Below are 16236 nucleotides of genomic sequence, written 5' to 3'. Positions count from 1 at the left end.
CCTGTCTAAAAGAAATATTTCCAGTTATTTGACATCGGTCACAAGAAGAAACAAAAGCAATAGCATCTTTAAATAGGTTAGGCTAATAAAAACCACACTGTAATACTTTAACAGCTGTTTTGTTAGGTCCAAAATGGCCTCCACACTCTAATGAATGGCAGTGTTTTAAAATATTTTTAATTTCATTATCAGGCACACATTTTCTAATAAGCTGATCTGGACAATATTTAAATAAATATGGATCCTCCCAAAAATAATATTTTGCATCATGTAAAAATTTCTTTTTTTGCTGGTAATTAAATTTCGGAGGAATAATATCACATGCCTTAAAATTAACAATATCAGCATACCAGGGTGTACTAGATGTGAGTAATGCAAATAATTGCTCATCAGGGAATGACTCATTAATAGGTACCTCAGTGTTCTCAATTTCTTTACTTAACTCTAACCGAGATAAGTGATCTGCTATAAGATTTTCTACTCCTTTCTTATCCCTAATCTCCAAGTCAAATTCCTACAATAAGAGCACCCAACGAATTAGTCTCAGTTTCGCATCCTTCTTTTCAAGTAAATATTTAATTGCTGAGTGATCAGTATAAACTATTGTTTTTGCTCCTATAAGATATGGCCTAAATTTATCAAAAGCAAAAATAATGGCGAGCAACTCTTTCTCTATGGTGGCATAGTTCAACTGTGCATTATTCAGTGTTCGACTCGCATAGTACACCACATGAAGTCTATTCTCCTTTCTTTGTCCCAAAACTGCTCCTATAGCATAGTCGCTTGCATCACACATGAGTTCAAATGGTAGATTCCAGTCAGGTGCAGTGATGATAGGAGCTGAGATTAATTCTCTCTTTAACCTGTTAAAAGCAACCAAACACTCATCAGTAATTTTAAAAGTGCATCCTTGATCAATAAATTACAAAGAGGTTTGGTAATTTTAGAGAAGTCTTTTATAAATCTTCTATAGAAGCCAGCATGCCCTAAGAAACTCCTCATTCCTTTAACAGATGTTGGTGGTGGTAATTTCTCAATGACCTCCACCTTTGCTTTGTCTACTTCTATCCCTCTAGATGAAATCTTATGGCCTAAAACTACTCCTTCCTGCACCATAAAATGATATTTCTCCCAGTTCAACACAAGATTAGTTTCTTCACAACGCTGTAGAACTTGAGAGAGGTTAGTCAAACACATATCAAAAGAAGGACCAAAAACTGAAAAATCATCCATAAAGATCTCAATGAATTTTTCAACCATATCAGAGAATATAGACATCATACATCTTTGAAAAGTTGCAGGTGCATTACATAACCCAAATGGCATTCTCCTATATTCAAATGTTCCATATGGACAAGTAAATGTAGTTTTTTCTTGATCCTCAGGTACAATAGGAATTTGAAAATATCCTGAATAACCATCTAAAACACAGTAGAAGGGATATCCGGACAATCTCTCAAGCATCTGGTCAATAAAAGGCAAAGGAAAATGGTCCTTTCGTGTGGCTTTGTTTAACTTTCTATAATCAATACACACACGCCAACCAGTGACTGTTCTAGTGGGTATCAGCTCATTTTTATTATTTGTAATAACAGTCATCCCCCCTTTCTTAGGAACTACTTGAACAGGACTCACCCAACTACTATCAGAAATAGGGTAGATAATTCCTGCATCAAGTAACTTCATTACTTCAGCTCTAACTACTTCCTTCATATTAGGATTTAACCTACGTTGATGCTCAATTGAAGCTTTGTAGTTTTCTTCCATTAAAATTTTATGCATGCATATACTGGGACTAATTCCCTTAATATCATCAATAGACCAGCCTAGTGCTTTCTTATGCTTTTTCAACACATGCAATAATTTTTTTTCTTGTTCAGTAGACAAATGAGCAGATATAATGACAGAAAAAATAGATGAGTCTCCTAAGAATGCATATCTTAAGTGAGAAGGAAGCTGCTTAAGCTCAAGCTTGGGGTTTGGCTTAGCCTCTACTGAATCCTGTATTTTCTCAACATCATTTAATACATCAACATGCTGTTTATTTTTAACACCATCAATCAAGTCATATTCAGAATTGTCAATTAATTCACTAACAAATTTATTAATCACATCTAATCTAAAATATTCATCATTCTCAAGAGGATATTTAGAAGAATTAAGCACGTTAAAAATTACCTCTTCTTGTCCCACTCTTAAAGTAAGCTTACCCTCATGGACATCTATAAGTGCCTTGCCAGTTGCAAGGAATGGACGCCCCAATATCAAAGGAACCTCTCTATCTTCCTCCATATCCAAGACAATGAAATCCATTGAGAAGATAAATTTGTCCACCTTGACTAATACATCCTCCATTATGCCTTTAGGATATGTCATCGATCGATCAGCTAGTTGTAATGAGACACTGGTTGGTTTCACATCCCCTAGTCCAAGCTTCCTGAAAACAGATAAAGGCATTAAGTTAATGCTAGCACCTAAATCGCACAATGCTTTAGTGAATTCGATATTGCCAATATTGCATGGAATTGTAAAACTCCCTGGATCCTTTAATTTTGATGGCAACTTGTTCTGAATGATCGCACTGCACTCTTCGGTGAGCATGACTGTCTCATGGTCCTCTAGCCTTCTCTTTTTGGAAAGGATGTCCTTCAAGAATTTGGCATAGCTAGGCATCTGAGCTAATGCCTCCGCAAATGGAATATTTATGTGTAGTTTCTTAAAGACCTCTAAAAACTTCAGAAAGTTCTTATCATCCTTACTTTGCTTGAGCCTTTGAGGAAAAGGAACTGGTGGATTGTAGGGCTTTACTGGCTCTTCCTTTTTCTCTTTTAGCTTCTCTTTGACCATAGTCTCTTCTTGAGTTTGTTCCTTTACTTGTTCTTTAACAGGCTCTTTCCCTTGTTGTTCCCCTAGTTGTTTTCCACTCCTCAAGGTAATTGTCTTCACATGCTCCTTCGGGTTCGTTTCAGTATTGCTAGGCAATGACCCTTGAGTTCTGTTAGCTATCATGTTGGCCAACTGTCCCATTTGTATTTCCAAGTTTTTAATGGCAGCTTGCTGGTTTTGAAAGTTTGCCTTAGTTTCACCCATGAAATCAGTAGTGGCCTTGGTGAGAGTTGCAACCAATTCTTCCAGGTTAGACTTCTTTTCTTGCTGTGGAAAATCAGGTGGTCCTCTATTCTGATAATTCTGTTGTTGCTGTTGATTTCCCCAGAAAAAATTTGGATGGTTCTTCCAGGCAGGCGTGTAGGTGTTTGAGTATGGATTGTTCTGTTGTCTTCCTTGGTTTGCCATATATTGTATTTGTTCTTGTACTGGAGGCATGAATGAGCTGTCAATCGGGCAATCTCAAGTAGCATGTTGCCCAGTACACATCTCACAGGTCTGCACACAAGTATTGACAGCATTAATAGACAAATGATCTAATTTTTTGAAAAGAGTGTCTACCTTTGCATTGAGTGCAGTAATAGCGTCTATCTCATGAACCCCAGCAGGTCTCCTCGTCATGTTTCTCTCATTGGGCCATTGGTAATTGTTGTTGGCCATTTCCTCCAAAAGATCATAGGCCTCATCAAGCGACTTCCCCATCAATGAACCTCCAGCAGCAGCATCAATATTAATTCTGGTATGATTGTTCAGCCCATTGTAGAAGGTTTGCACAACCAACCATTTAGGCAGCCCGTGGTGTGGACACCTCCTAAGCAGATCCTTGAACCTTTCCCAGGCTTCATATAAGGTCTCCATATCAAATTGCACGAAGGTTTGGATATCAGTCCTCAACTTGGCAGTCTTAGCAGGTGGAAAGAATTTTGCCAAAAATTTTTGTGCTAAGTCATTCCAAATGGTGATCGAGCCAGCAGGAAGAGACTGTAACCATGCTTTAGCTTTGTCTCTAAGTGAAAACGGGAACAATCTTAGCCGAATTGCATCATCTGACACTCCATTATGCTTAAGGGTATCACATATCTCCAAGAAGTTTGCAATGTGCGCATTAGGGTCATCATTGGGCAATCCTCCAAACTGAACTGCTGTCTGGATCATTTGGATCAAAGCAGGCTTGATCTCAAAGTTGTTTGCTTGCACAGGTGGTCTTGTGATGCTAGATGAAGCTCCATTCACGGTAGGCATGGCATAATCCCACAGTGCCCTAGGGTTTGCCTCTCTAGCAACCTCATTATTTTCTACTAGGATTACTTCTCTCCTTGGATCTTCAGCCATTTCTGGATCTACTTTTGCCTCAGATTTCTTCCCTTCTCTGACTGCTTTAATATTTTGTTTACAAGTGCGTTCAATTTCTTGACTTGAAATAGGGTTTGATTCAATTCTCGCAAGTCGACCCGATTCTCTTTTCCAAGTTGTAATTTTGAAAGATTATTATATATATATATATATATATATTTAAAAGAGAGAAGAGGAAAGAGAGAGAAAAGAGTTCTAGAAATGAGTCCTAAGGAGTCCTAAATCTAGAGATGAAAGAGAAGAGTGTTTTAATTAGGTTTAAATTTTAATGGCAAACAAGTTAGCACAAAATGAACTTTCTATCCTAGGGTTAACCTAGATCTAGACAGCTCCTAACTGTTCCAAGATCGCCTTCAAGCACTCCAAGCCCAAAACTGACTAACTGTCTCGGCCAGGTAAGTGTAAGATGTGGGAGGTCCCCTGCTTGTTGCTTTCCTTAGACACCAACTGAGTTGGCCAGGTCAGACAACGGAATCAATTGAAAACCACCTTCTTAAACCACTTGCCTTAGACACCGAGCAATTAATCAATTCGAACCCGGTCTAACTTTAGGACTTTCTTGTCCTATTGAGCTCGAATATCCTAGGGCCAATGTTTAATTGATTTTAGATTAAGGTCTAGGTTATGCAGGATGAAGGATGTGATTTTTGGACTAAGGAAGGATGATCAAATCTCCACCTTATCTGATTAATGGGTTAAGTGCCCTTAAAGTTAATTATGGAGGTGCAATGCAAAGAAATAAGATGTCCAATCAAGTTTGATTTTTTTTTTTTTTTGGTTATACTATATTAGTTAAGCGTTATGAAATGTCAGTGATTTTTTTTTTTTAGAATATCTAAGAAATAAAATATCTAGATTACTAGTAAAATCAACTATTCTTGATATTAAAGCACCAGTCCCCGGCAACGATGCCAAAAACTTGTTAGCCTATTTCGCAAGTGCACGAAATCGCTCAAGTAATATAATGATAAATAAGAGATCGTTCCCACGAGGACTGAGTTTAATTACAAAAAATGAACGCTAATTTTACTAATATCTAAATGATCGAAACTGAATGATAATAGAAAATAAAATTAACTCTAAAGAACTCAATGAAAGCTGAATCAAAATTCGATTGATAAAGCACTAGAGTATATCTGATTTCACTTGGACCAATTATCAATTCCAGCTATTTCGATTAATAATCCAAATTTAATTATTAATGCAAGGATAAATAATTCTAAATTATTTAATAATCTCTCCTGAGTCTTATTAAATATACTAATTAAAATCTATAATCTATCTTCCAATAGTAAAATAGATTTCAATTAGTTCAACAAGCACAGTGATTATTTCCAAGATCCCACAGGTCAAATCTTCTGCTCCCGCTCCAATTATTATTCCTATGATGTTTGTTAGTAACTCCAATTTATAATCTTCCTTCCCAGTACCAATTATAAATTGAAATCAATCAAGTACCAAAGATAATAATACTTAAAAGCATTAAGCACAAATAACAAACAATTGCATTAACAAAGAAAATTAATACAAGATTCTGGAATTAAAATTAAATTCAAGCTACATCAGGTACCCTAGCTAGAAATTTAGCTTTTCATCATAACAAAATCAAACTCAAGTTTACTTGAATAAAACTCCAAAATCATCCTAACAACGAGTTCTAGAAAATAAATTCAAAGTAAACAAGAGAAAGAAAAAAACTCTGAAGGAATTGCAGAGCCGAATGAATCTTCTCTTCAAATCTTCCAAATACTCCAAACTCTCCTTGCTTGATTTCTAGCTTTCAAAGATGATTCTCCTCCCCTCTTGCTGGTGTTTTAGGATCCTTAAATAGGCTAGGGCTAGGATTAAGATGGTATTTTTTTTATGATTTTATTCTATATATCATTCTTTCTATTTGGTATAGAATCTCTCCTCCTTTGGATAGGCTTTAAGCAACCACCAGCCATCTACTCCTTATGCTGCCCAAATTTTCTGATTTTATTATGATTTCCATAGTAAAAGAAGGAAAGGAGGCATGGTTAATTAGAGGAGAAGAATTTCTTCCTTCTTGGGTCCACAAAATCTGCAAAATAAAATAAGATTTCGGCTGCCCAAATCAAGTTTTCCAAGAATTGGTTCCAATTCTTTCTAAGTTTGCTCCTCATGCAGAATTAGTTTGGACTCTAATTTTCTTCCATTTAATTCTTTCCAAGATAGCTCTTTGTCACCCAAAATTGGTTGCCATATCAGATCTTTGTGCCAAGAAACACTAAGAAGAATCTGGGTGTATCGGGTGTTTCTTGTTGTGTCCAACATTGTTACCAACTTCAACCTACTGTAGCCACCTCATCTGGAATCCAAATTCAATTATGTAAATTATGTTCCTTTCTTGCTTCTCTCAAAATTCTGTAGGATCTAATCTTGCTCAATTTGGAATCCTGTAGCTTGCCTTTTAGGGGTCCTCACACCAAAATATCCAGATTTTAGATTGGTTGACTAGATGGGAGAAATTAACTACTTGATTTATTTCTTGCACCTCTAGTTTCTTTTCTGGCTGATGATGCCAAAAATGATAAGGTGTGGGGTCCATTGATATCTTGATTTGGTTATTCTGCTTTGAGGTGGACTCTGATTTTGATGTAAGATCTGATGACTCCGGATGACAAATCCTGTTGAATCGGACTCAACCAATTTCACTTAATTTGACCTTTAAAATATGGTTAAGCCTAATTAGGTGTGACCTGGCTCAATTACCTGCAATTGACATAAAACATATCAGGTTCTTACATTTATTTAGTTAATTATTATACCAATTTCATCAAAATTATTAAAAATTAATAATAATAATTACTATAAAAATGCAATACATCAATAGCCCTCTCTATGGTCGATGAGAAAATCTTAAACTGATTTTTTAGTAGGGTTGAGATCCTAATTCCTCAATAAAATCTTGTCGATATCACAATAAATCTCAATGAGTTCTAAGATAGAAAAATCTATCCAATTATATCTCATACAATTCTCAACATATCCTTATCTCTAAAAATACTCATAGTCTTATGGATATCACAATAAACTATAGTATTTTTAGTTAAATCAAATCTTTCATTTCTATATAGCCATATCTAAAAAATGCTATCATTGTGGATATCACAATAAAGCAATATATCCAAACATATCATAAAGCATGTAATATGCATCAAGACAATTTCATATCAATCTCCATAGCAAGTCTTGTGGATATCACAACAAATCTACTATGATATTTGACAGGATATTAACTAGGCATGAAGGAAGATATATGTAGTATTCAAAAAATACTGAGCAACCTTCATTCAAGATTCAAACTAATTCAATTAGTTAAAAAAGTGTTAAGATTGATGGAGGTCTCCCATTACTTTCTTTAGATATCAATAAATTGGCTAGATCAGCAAATGAAACCAATTGAAAAATTACTACACTTGAAACACTCCTTAGACACTAATTGATTAATCGATTCAAGAAATTAGTCAGCTACTAGTTCATAACACCATAATTTGATATGATTTTTTATGAGGACTTTAACGGTCTCATGTATATCCTAATTCAACCAATCATAACGATGCACTATTATAGTTGTATCATAATAATCATAACAACTAATCATTAAATTAATGCATCTAATCATATCTCATGATCAGAATCATGATATCATACAACTAATCATATCTCTAAGATATATTAAGATGATCAAAATCATAACTTCAAGTATCTAAACATATCTCTAAGATATATCAGGATTTGAATGTTCAATTAGGTTCAACCACTGACTCGACTTGAATCAAACCAAAAATTCTAACTTGATCACAATCAAGATAATATTTCAAGCTTTTATTGTATAAATTAAGATAAGCTCTAATACTACTATTGAATTTCGGTAGAGTAGCGAAAGAATTGAGTGTTTAAAATTTTCATTCAAAACATCATAATACACCAAAACCCTTGAACCCAAAATCCCTTGACTATAACAATCAAAGCATAATTAAATTAAACTTGGATAAGAAGAATACTTATAGTGTTAATTCTAATTTTCATGAGGTATCCAAGTGTCTGCCCTTCAATGGTGATCCATACAAAAGTTGGATCAAAGACAGCACTCCTCTTTCACCTTGCTTCAAAAGTTTTAGTCTTTAGAACTCGACTAGCCACCGGTCGATCAGATCCTCCTCTAGATCTGAGTCGGATCTTTTAAAACCTCTCACTGGATCTGAATACCTTCTTTTGAACCTCTTAAACTCTTAGAGTTATTAGAAATAGGTTTGTCTTAAAAGAACAAGCGTTTGTCTTAAACCCTAGAGTTGTAAGAGAGGGAGAGAGGGAGTGGATAAGGGATATAAGAATTGAATGATCAATTCATCTGCCGCCCCCTATTTATAGCAACAGAGGGGGTGCCAACAGAGGAGCCACGTTCCTACTGGAAAGGCATATCTAATTCACATATCACTTATCGAGAGTCTTCAAGCAGAAGGACTCATTAGGGTATGATATGTCGAATCCTTCCCTCCTCATGTGCGCGCACCCAGAAGCTATTTCAGAATAGTGTGAAAACTTGCCATGTATTTCTTGATTTGAATTTGAATTCAAATGGAAAAGTAATCAGCAAGGGATGCCCCATTTGGATGGGAATTCAAATCATAGAAGGACTCTCAACATGAAGAGTCGCATGAGTCCTCCTCTGCCTCGCACGCGTGCACACCTAGTAAAAGGCATCAAAAGCAATGCTCCATTATTTGATAAATTTCTATATTTAGCTCATTGAAATAGTATTTAAATCTGATCATTATCAAAAAAAATATCAGATAATAGTGTCACCTAAGACTCTTAAAGTAGAAGGAGTCTTCGCGTCTCTTCACACGACCAAACACATCCTGTGCACGTGGCTTGGTTCCAGGAGAGTTTCCATGCCATTTTTAAAGCTTTTTTTCATACTTTAAAATATGACTTAGAGAGGAAAACGATTTGATCTCATTGCCATATGGGTCAGAGACTCAAAACAGAAGGACTCTTGGTCCTTCTGCATGCAAAACAGAGAGTGCATGCACTTTTCTCAAAAATGCGCCAAAAGTCCTTCACATCTTGGACTCTTGGTTGTTAGCATGGATAAGCATTTAGGCACCCCTCTGTGGGGTGCCTCCAGGTCGCACGATCTAACCCAAATACACATCAAATTGAGTTAGCTAATTTGCAAGATTTGAGACCAAATTAATCTCCCAAGGAGCTAGGATTTCCACACGTGCTAGCATGCTTATCAGAGACCCCGATTGGATCTAAAACTCTAATCAACCTTATCAAAAAAGGTCCTTGGCCAATTTTCTTATATGTGTGACCCATTGGGTTTCACATTTAGCCAGCAGTAGGTCCAGGTGCAAATTGATCTAATTTGATTAGATTCCTTCTAATCGATTAAGATCCAAAACGAGCTAACCCAAGTTTAACAATTAGAACCCTTTTTAATTGACAATCGAACAAAACTCTTTAATTCGATCAAACCTACAAGTCAAGATTGACATCTAGCAACGTATCATAACTATTCAGAAGATGTAGAATTTGATGAAAATACCAAATATATCATTTAGTGGTAAGTTCCGTGTAATTCAATCCTTCGATCATCTCTGCATCCTGAATATGTTCATGAGTATGGAATTATGTTAAAATCAAACATATTTATATCGATTCTCTATCAATCAGTGATGACTCCAATGATGAAGCATTAGAAACTCTTTCTAATCTCCTTTTTACTTTTGGCCAAAAGATTTTTTCGAGTCATCTTAGTGAAGAGAATTCAGTGATCGATTCCATGTTGATCGACTCACAACCTTTGTACATACTCTACCATATCCAGAACATCCCATATATGTCTTAATGCCATACTTGGGTATAAACCAAAATATGGGTTCATGTGCACAAGATTCCATAATGATTTCAGGTCCAAAGATCACTTGCACAACTCCCATTTAGAGAACCATCTTTTGACATGCAAGTAAGGCTTCCATAAGATATTCTCTGTTAGCGAGTCAATTCAGTAGATTTATTTCTAAATGAGCATCCACATTTTTGCATTAGTATTCACATATAAGTGGCTAGTGAGATTAGCCACTCTCTCCTTCGAGTATACATAGAATGTGTCAGTCTTTCCAGAATATGGATCCCGACTCAATGTTCCCACGACTAAAAATATTCCAGATTAGAATTTTAGGTCTCACAGGCATGACCCATTCATGTCCCCCAAATGATTGTCTTAATCTTTGAGATTCATCATAATCTTAAACATAGTAAGATATAGCTAAAATGATGAATCAAGTACCTCATTTTATTATCAAATAAAAACTGTCACTACATGAGTTCAAAGTTTACAAAAAAAAATTCTATTGCATCATTTATGCGATTGACTTATAGGGCACTCTTCTTTCATGTAGCTGCTAGAGAAGTCGATTGGAAGTTACCGATAGTCAGTCGGCTTACCGATTGATAGTCGGTTGTCCGTATCCATGGCGCCACTAGAACGTCAGATTATAAATCTTGTAGACGGTGTAGTCGAATTGGATCTCTTTTGGATATAGTCGAGAGGCCGACAGCGAATCGGAGGGAGCAAGTTTGATTGTTCCAATAGGTCGATTATGTGGTAAGTTTTTAATGATCAATCTGTGGCTAAATGGCAAGTTTTTATTGATCGATTTGTCCCGCCAGTTAAGTAAGACTTGCGCGGAGGACTATCACTATATAATTAATAAAAATTATAATTGATAAAAATATATTCACCCAAATCCTATGTTTATTCGTTGGCAAGGCACCACCGTATCACCCTACCTCAAAAGTCAGAAGAAATATTTAAAAAGCCATGGTTGGCACTATAGTAGTATGTACAAGCTTTCGTGACCCCAAGAAGAAATTTCGATAAATAAATCTCCAAGTAGGTGATGTTATTTTAATTGCTAACCTTTTCATATTATAATATTTATTTATATTTAACATCAAAAAGAATAATAATAATAATATATGGACATTTTTTAGGTTCTAGTGTCCCGTAATCATCATTTATGACCGCCTCTGAAATCATTCCTAACATTATACTCACAAAAAGGGCATGTGTAAGATAATTAATTTTAACAATTATTATTTCTTAAAATCGCTAATCACATAAATTCTCTTTGGACCTCCCATATTTTATTATTTATTTTATTCATTAATAATTTTTATCATCTATACTGTTTTATATGTATTAATATTTTAGTCATTTTCTTTGCTGAGTTCTATGTCGCACTGGTGATGGCATAATTTTCTGAACTCATATTTTTTTTGTATGGAAAACTCAAATCCGGTTGCATAAAATAAAAAAATATAGCTGTTGTGAGATTTATTTATTTATTTTACCTGTGCTAATCATCTATTTCAATTTCTTGTATATTATTCAATGCAATCCCGCCGGTTACTTCTAGTGGCACATTCAGCCTGTGGCCCGCGATCCGGCGCGGACATCAGCCTTAGATATAAAACCCTATTAACCTCTTCACCAGTTCTCCCACTCGCAACGCGAGCCTCGCGTCTCTCTTTTCCCATGGGGGCTCTCCGACTCCCATCCCTCGCCCTCCTCTTCTCCCCATCCAAAGCCCTCCGATCCTCCTCCGCTTCCCGCCCCCTCCGCCTGCGGCCACCGGTCATTCGCAAGGTCTCCGCCTCCCTCTCCGGTGGCGCAAGCAGAGCTCTCTCCACCCAGAGCCTCGCCAACGAGGAGGCCACGCCGCCATCCGCGGCTGACCGAAAGCCCTCCTCGGGCCCGGAGGGTTCGGTGACCCCTCGATCGGTGGACTTCAATGCGTGGTACCTTGATGTTATCGCCAGCGCGGAGCTCGCGGACTATGGCCCTGTCCGCGGCACCATGGTCATCCGCCCATATGGCTATGCCATCTGGGAATCCATCCAGGTGCTCTCCCTCTTCTTCTTAATATCCATAGGTTGTATAAAAATTAGGTTTTGAAACTTGTTTTGATCTCTCCAGGAATATCTGAATTCAAAGTTCAAGGAAACTGGACATAGCAATATGTACTTTCCTCAGGTCTGACGTTCTTTTTTTATTATGATTTGGTTTGCAGTACTATCCGCGGATGTTTTTAATTTTTTAATTAATATCGTGAGCTCTTAATGGGTGTTGCTCCTATTCAAGAAAAAATGTGGGCAGCGTTGACAATTTACTTCGTGGCAAGTTATATTCTGAAGCTTTTAATTGCATAACATCTTGGACCATAATCACTTTGATTTCAGAAACTTTGGAATCAAAGTCCAGGCCTCAGCTATGAAGGCTAGATGGTTGTAATTTGTTCATTGTAAAAAACTGTCACTTTCAGCAACTTTTGAAATTGTGAAATGAATGCAAAGATCTCAAAATGATTTGATGGGGATATTCCTCAATCAACATAGAAAATCAATTTTTTTTTTGAATAAATTAGATATGATTCTTATCCTTGCTGAACAGAATCTTTTCTCTTATAACATCACTGTCAGGTACTGTGAAAAATCTAAATGTAGGAATTCAAGAGCGAATTGAGAATGTTTTTGGAGCATAAATTTTGGCCTGCCTGGAAACCTGTTTTCTTGTCATTTCATGTGTGATAAATATCGGACACATATTTAATCAGTGAATTATATGTCTGACAAGGTTGTGGCATTGGTTCGGGAATTATCTAGAACTCTTTAGGAAAAAAAGTAGTTTGGTACGGTTGGGTCTGATATACTCATTTTATGGTTCATTTGTCTTCTATTTCATGTTTTGCCATGCTGCACATTTTTTTAAGTCAGGAAGTTTGCATTAGAATTGCACTAGTATTTCTAACTTTACACTTGCTTAACATTATTGACTTGGATGCAAATCTATATTGCATTATGGATCGGACAAAAGGTGATGAAGCATTATGCAGAATAATTTGTTTCTACAGTTTATGTAACTGGATGGGGGTAATATGAGAGAACACTGATAATAAGATTGTGCTAGAATGGCAAAGTAATGAGACCTCCTTGCCAGCTCAAACTTATAGAACTTTTCTGAAAATAGCTCTTAGTTATTTGAATCTCTATAAGCATAGGAACAAGAAAACCAAGTCAAAGCTTGACATTATCAGGGAATCAAATGCTTACATGAACTGGAGTAACAGACAGATACAATTATGCTATTATATAGTAAAGAAGTGAGGATGTGACAACTCCAATTCTGAAACTTTTAGGGCTTGAAGAATACAATATCAAGAAATGGCTTCTTTCCCTTTCTAATGTATCCAGGATTTAACTCACAACCCCGCCTTAAATCTGTGTGTGCATGCGCATACATGTGCACATGCATGTGCTTGTGTGGGACTGGATACTATTTATCTAGGACTGTTTCTGCTTAGAAATCACTTAGTCTTTCCAACATATATGACAGGACTTTAAATGAAGAAGCAGATGGATATCACACCGGATGTATTTTCATACCGAAGTTTTTTGGCAATGTATTTAAGAGGGATTATTGATGCAAAAATACAATGTTTTCTGTATAGTGTTGCTTAAAAAGATTAATACAATTGAAGAGTTCATAAAATTCCAGGATTTGACTTTCTTTGGAGAAATATGATCAAGCATCTAGGTCCACATTTATCTTTTCTTATGAAATAGTTTTTATAACAGGCTATACACTTCCTACATTCAGCTTTTCTGTCAACTGTTAGTTAACTACTAGGGGTATTTAGTCCATTATCTTCCAAGATGAAAGCAAAATAAACATATTTGAATTTTATATGGGCATTTTCTTCTAGAAAATCTTGGTTGAGTGCAATAGAATATTGCATCTTTATAGTAGGTTATATCCCCCTTTTCTTCTTTGCATGAAGAGAGTGCACTTGGTTAGAGTTCCTCTATTGTAACAAGTCCATCCTGCCTTTCATATTTCACAGCTCAGCAATATCTGTGTCATCATTTCTCTCTTTCCCTTGGTTTGCTCTCTTCATTCCTCAGAGAGAGGCTTGCCTGTGGTTTGGTGGAACCCTACTATTTTATCACTACATTCAGACTGGAGTCAGTTCGAGGTTTCAAATTGAAAACTATAAGAATACTCTCCCTTTATGCATCAAATGTTTGCCATCCCGATTCTTCATGTTGAAATTGTGTGATATTTCTTGTGCCTAATACTTTCATTGCTGCAGTTTATTCCATACTCATTTATAGAGAAGGAAGCGAGCCATGTTGAAGGTTTCAGTCCAGAATTAGCACTTGTGACCATTGGAGGAGGAAAGGAACTTGAAGAAAAACTTGTGGTATTTTGCTTTTATTCATTATCAAAGTGATGTGTCTTTCTGCTGTCTTATCTTCACCTAGAATTCATTTTTAAGGAGATTTGAATGATAAATGTCATTTGAGAAACATATTCTAGTAGTTACCTGAGGAAGTTTGATTTTAATGTTGAATTTTCACTTTCACTTTCGAGGATCTGGTAGGTACGACCAACAAGTGAGACCATTGTGAATCATATGTTTACTCAATGGATACAAAGTTATCGTGATCTTCCTCTAATGATTAATCAGGTTAAGGGCAATGCCTGACTATTGTTTCTATATTTTGGTATAGTTATTTAACATTTTGTTTAAAATAGTATTTTATCTTTATAGTGGGCTAATGTCACAAGATGGGAAATGAGGACTAAGCCGTTTGTGAGGACACTTGAGTTCCTGTGGCAGGAGGGTCATACAGCTCATGCAACTCTAGAGGAGGCAGAAAAGGAGGTCCATGATTATGACACTTTGCTACTTACTGAAGTTGAAGTTTTATTGATTCTTGATTCTTCTTGCCACAGGCATTACAGATGATTGATGTCTACAGGAAATTTGCTTATGAGCAAGCTGCAATACCTGTTATTGCAGGTAGAAAATCAAGGGCTGAGACATTTGCTGGTGCTACTCAGACCTATACAATTGAAGCTATGATGGGTGATAGAAAGGCTTTACAAGCTGGAACTAGCCATAATCTTGGCCAGAACTTTTCTCGTGCCTTTGGAACACAGGTTATTTGTTCTTCAACCTTTACTTCCTATGCTTAAAGAGAAAGTTTCGAATTTCCTGCCTTTCTAATTGATCAGAACTTGCTTAATCACAAAATTTTATTGCATATATCTGATTTCTTGACTTACCTATGCTACTTGCCCTTGTTTGCTTGGATGATATTTCTTTCTTAATGTTGAATATTGTGTTGCTTTAGCTTGTTTTGTACCATTTTGACTCCATTTGTATTTGTTAACTCTATCATAACAGTTGTTGCTTTTCCTGTAGGTTAGGTTACTTTCCTGAGCTTCAAAATGGTGTTGCTTTGTATTTGCTTTAGTACTAACGTGCTATATTAATCATTAGTCTCTTATAGTTTAATAGGTTAAATAACAATTAGAGTTTACCTAGTTGGATTCCATTTTAATGCTATTCAGCTCTTTTGTGAGAAATTTCCATTTGTTTTCTTGTCATGATATCTCATGGTAAGATTCTTTTTGAAGAAGATGAGAGAAGATTTAATGGAAAACTTTTCCTTTGTCTTTTAATTGGCATGACTGTACATATATAACAATTATATCATATAAAGGAAAAATGATCATTTTTAATCTTGTAATTTATGTAAAAGCATGGTGCCTCTGTCAGATTTGTTCTGTATTGGATTGGATGGATTTCTTTGTTGCATTTTGGTTACAAGAATTTGGGCTGTAAGTTGGATAAATGATTATGTAATCTCGTTTAAGTGACATTTTCACACTTTTACGTTTTCACCTTTTCGATATTTTATTAAAGAATTTCCATCTGTTACTAAGAATAGTGGACCAAATATTGCAAAACCATTGTGTTGGTTTATTTTAGTTGTTGTTAAAAGGAAAAAACATTTTCATCTTTATACAGTTGTTGAAAAAGTAGAAAACTATGGAAAGTGTCCTTTTAAGAATTGAACATAATTTTTATTAGATATTCTATGACTTATGAA

General features: G+C 35.8%; 1 protein-coding gene across 2 annotated transcripts in view; it reads left to right on the top strand.

Annotated features, from left to right (window-relative positions):
• The window catches only part of LOC105034351 (proline--tRNA ligase, chloroplastic/mitochondrial), a 152824-nt gene that overhangs the window by 94350 nt on the left and 42238 nt on the right, over positions 1–16236 (top strand). The window contains exons 2-8 of one of the 2 annotated variants that reach the window (XM_073251744.1): positions 11694–12178; positions 12254–12310; positions 14178–14309; positions 14427–14537; positions 14718–14804; positions 14889–15002; positions 15074–15280. In XM_073251744.1, coding sequence (XP_073107845.1) covers positions 11694–12178; positions 12254–12310; positions 14178–14309; positions 14427–14537; positions 14718–14804; positions 14889–15002; positions 15074–15280 — 1193 coding nt within the window. The remainder of the gene's footprint in view (positions 1–11693; positions 12179–12253; positions 12311–14177; positions 14310–14426; positions 14538–14717; positions 14805–14888; positions 15003–15073; positions 15281–16236) is intronic. The other variant, XM_010909479.4, reaches the window with a different exon arrangement.

This window comes from Elaeis guineensis, chromosome 2 (genome assembly GCF_000442705.2).
Source record: "Elaeis guineensis isolate ETL-2024a chromosome 2, EG11, whole genome shotgun sequence".
Taxonomy (NCBI): Eukaryota; Viridiplantae; Streptophyta; class Magnoliopsida; order Arecales; family Arecaceae; genus Elaeis; species Elaeis guineensis.
Note: the sequence above shows the minus strand (reverse complement) of the source record. Positions and strands in the feature narration are given on the sequence as shown.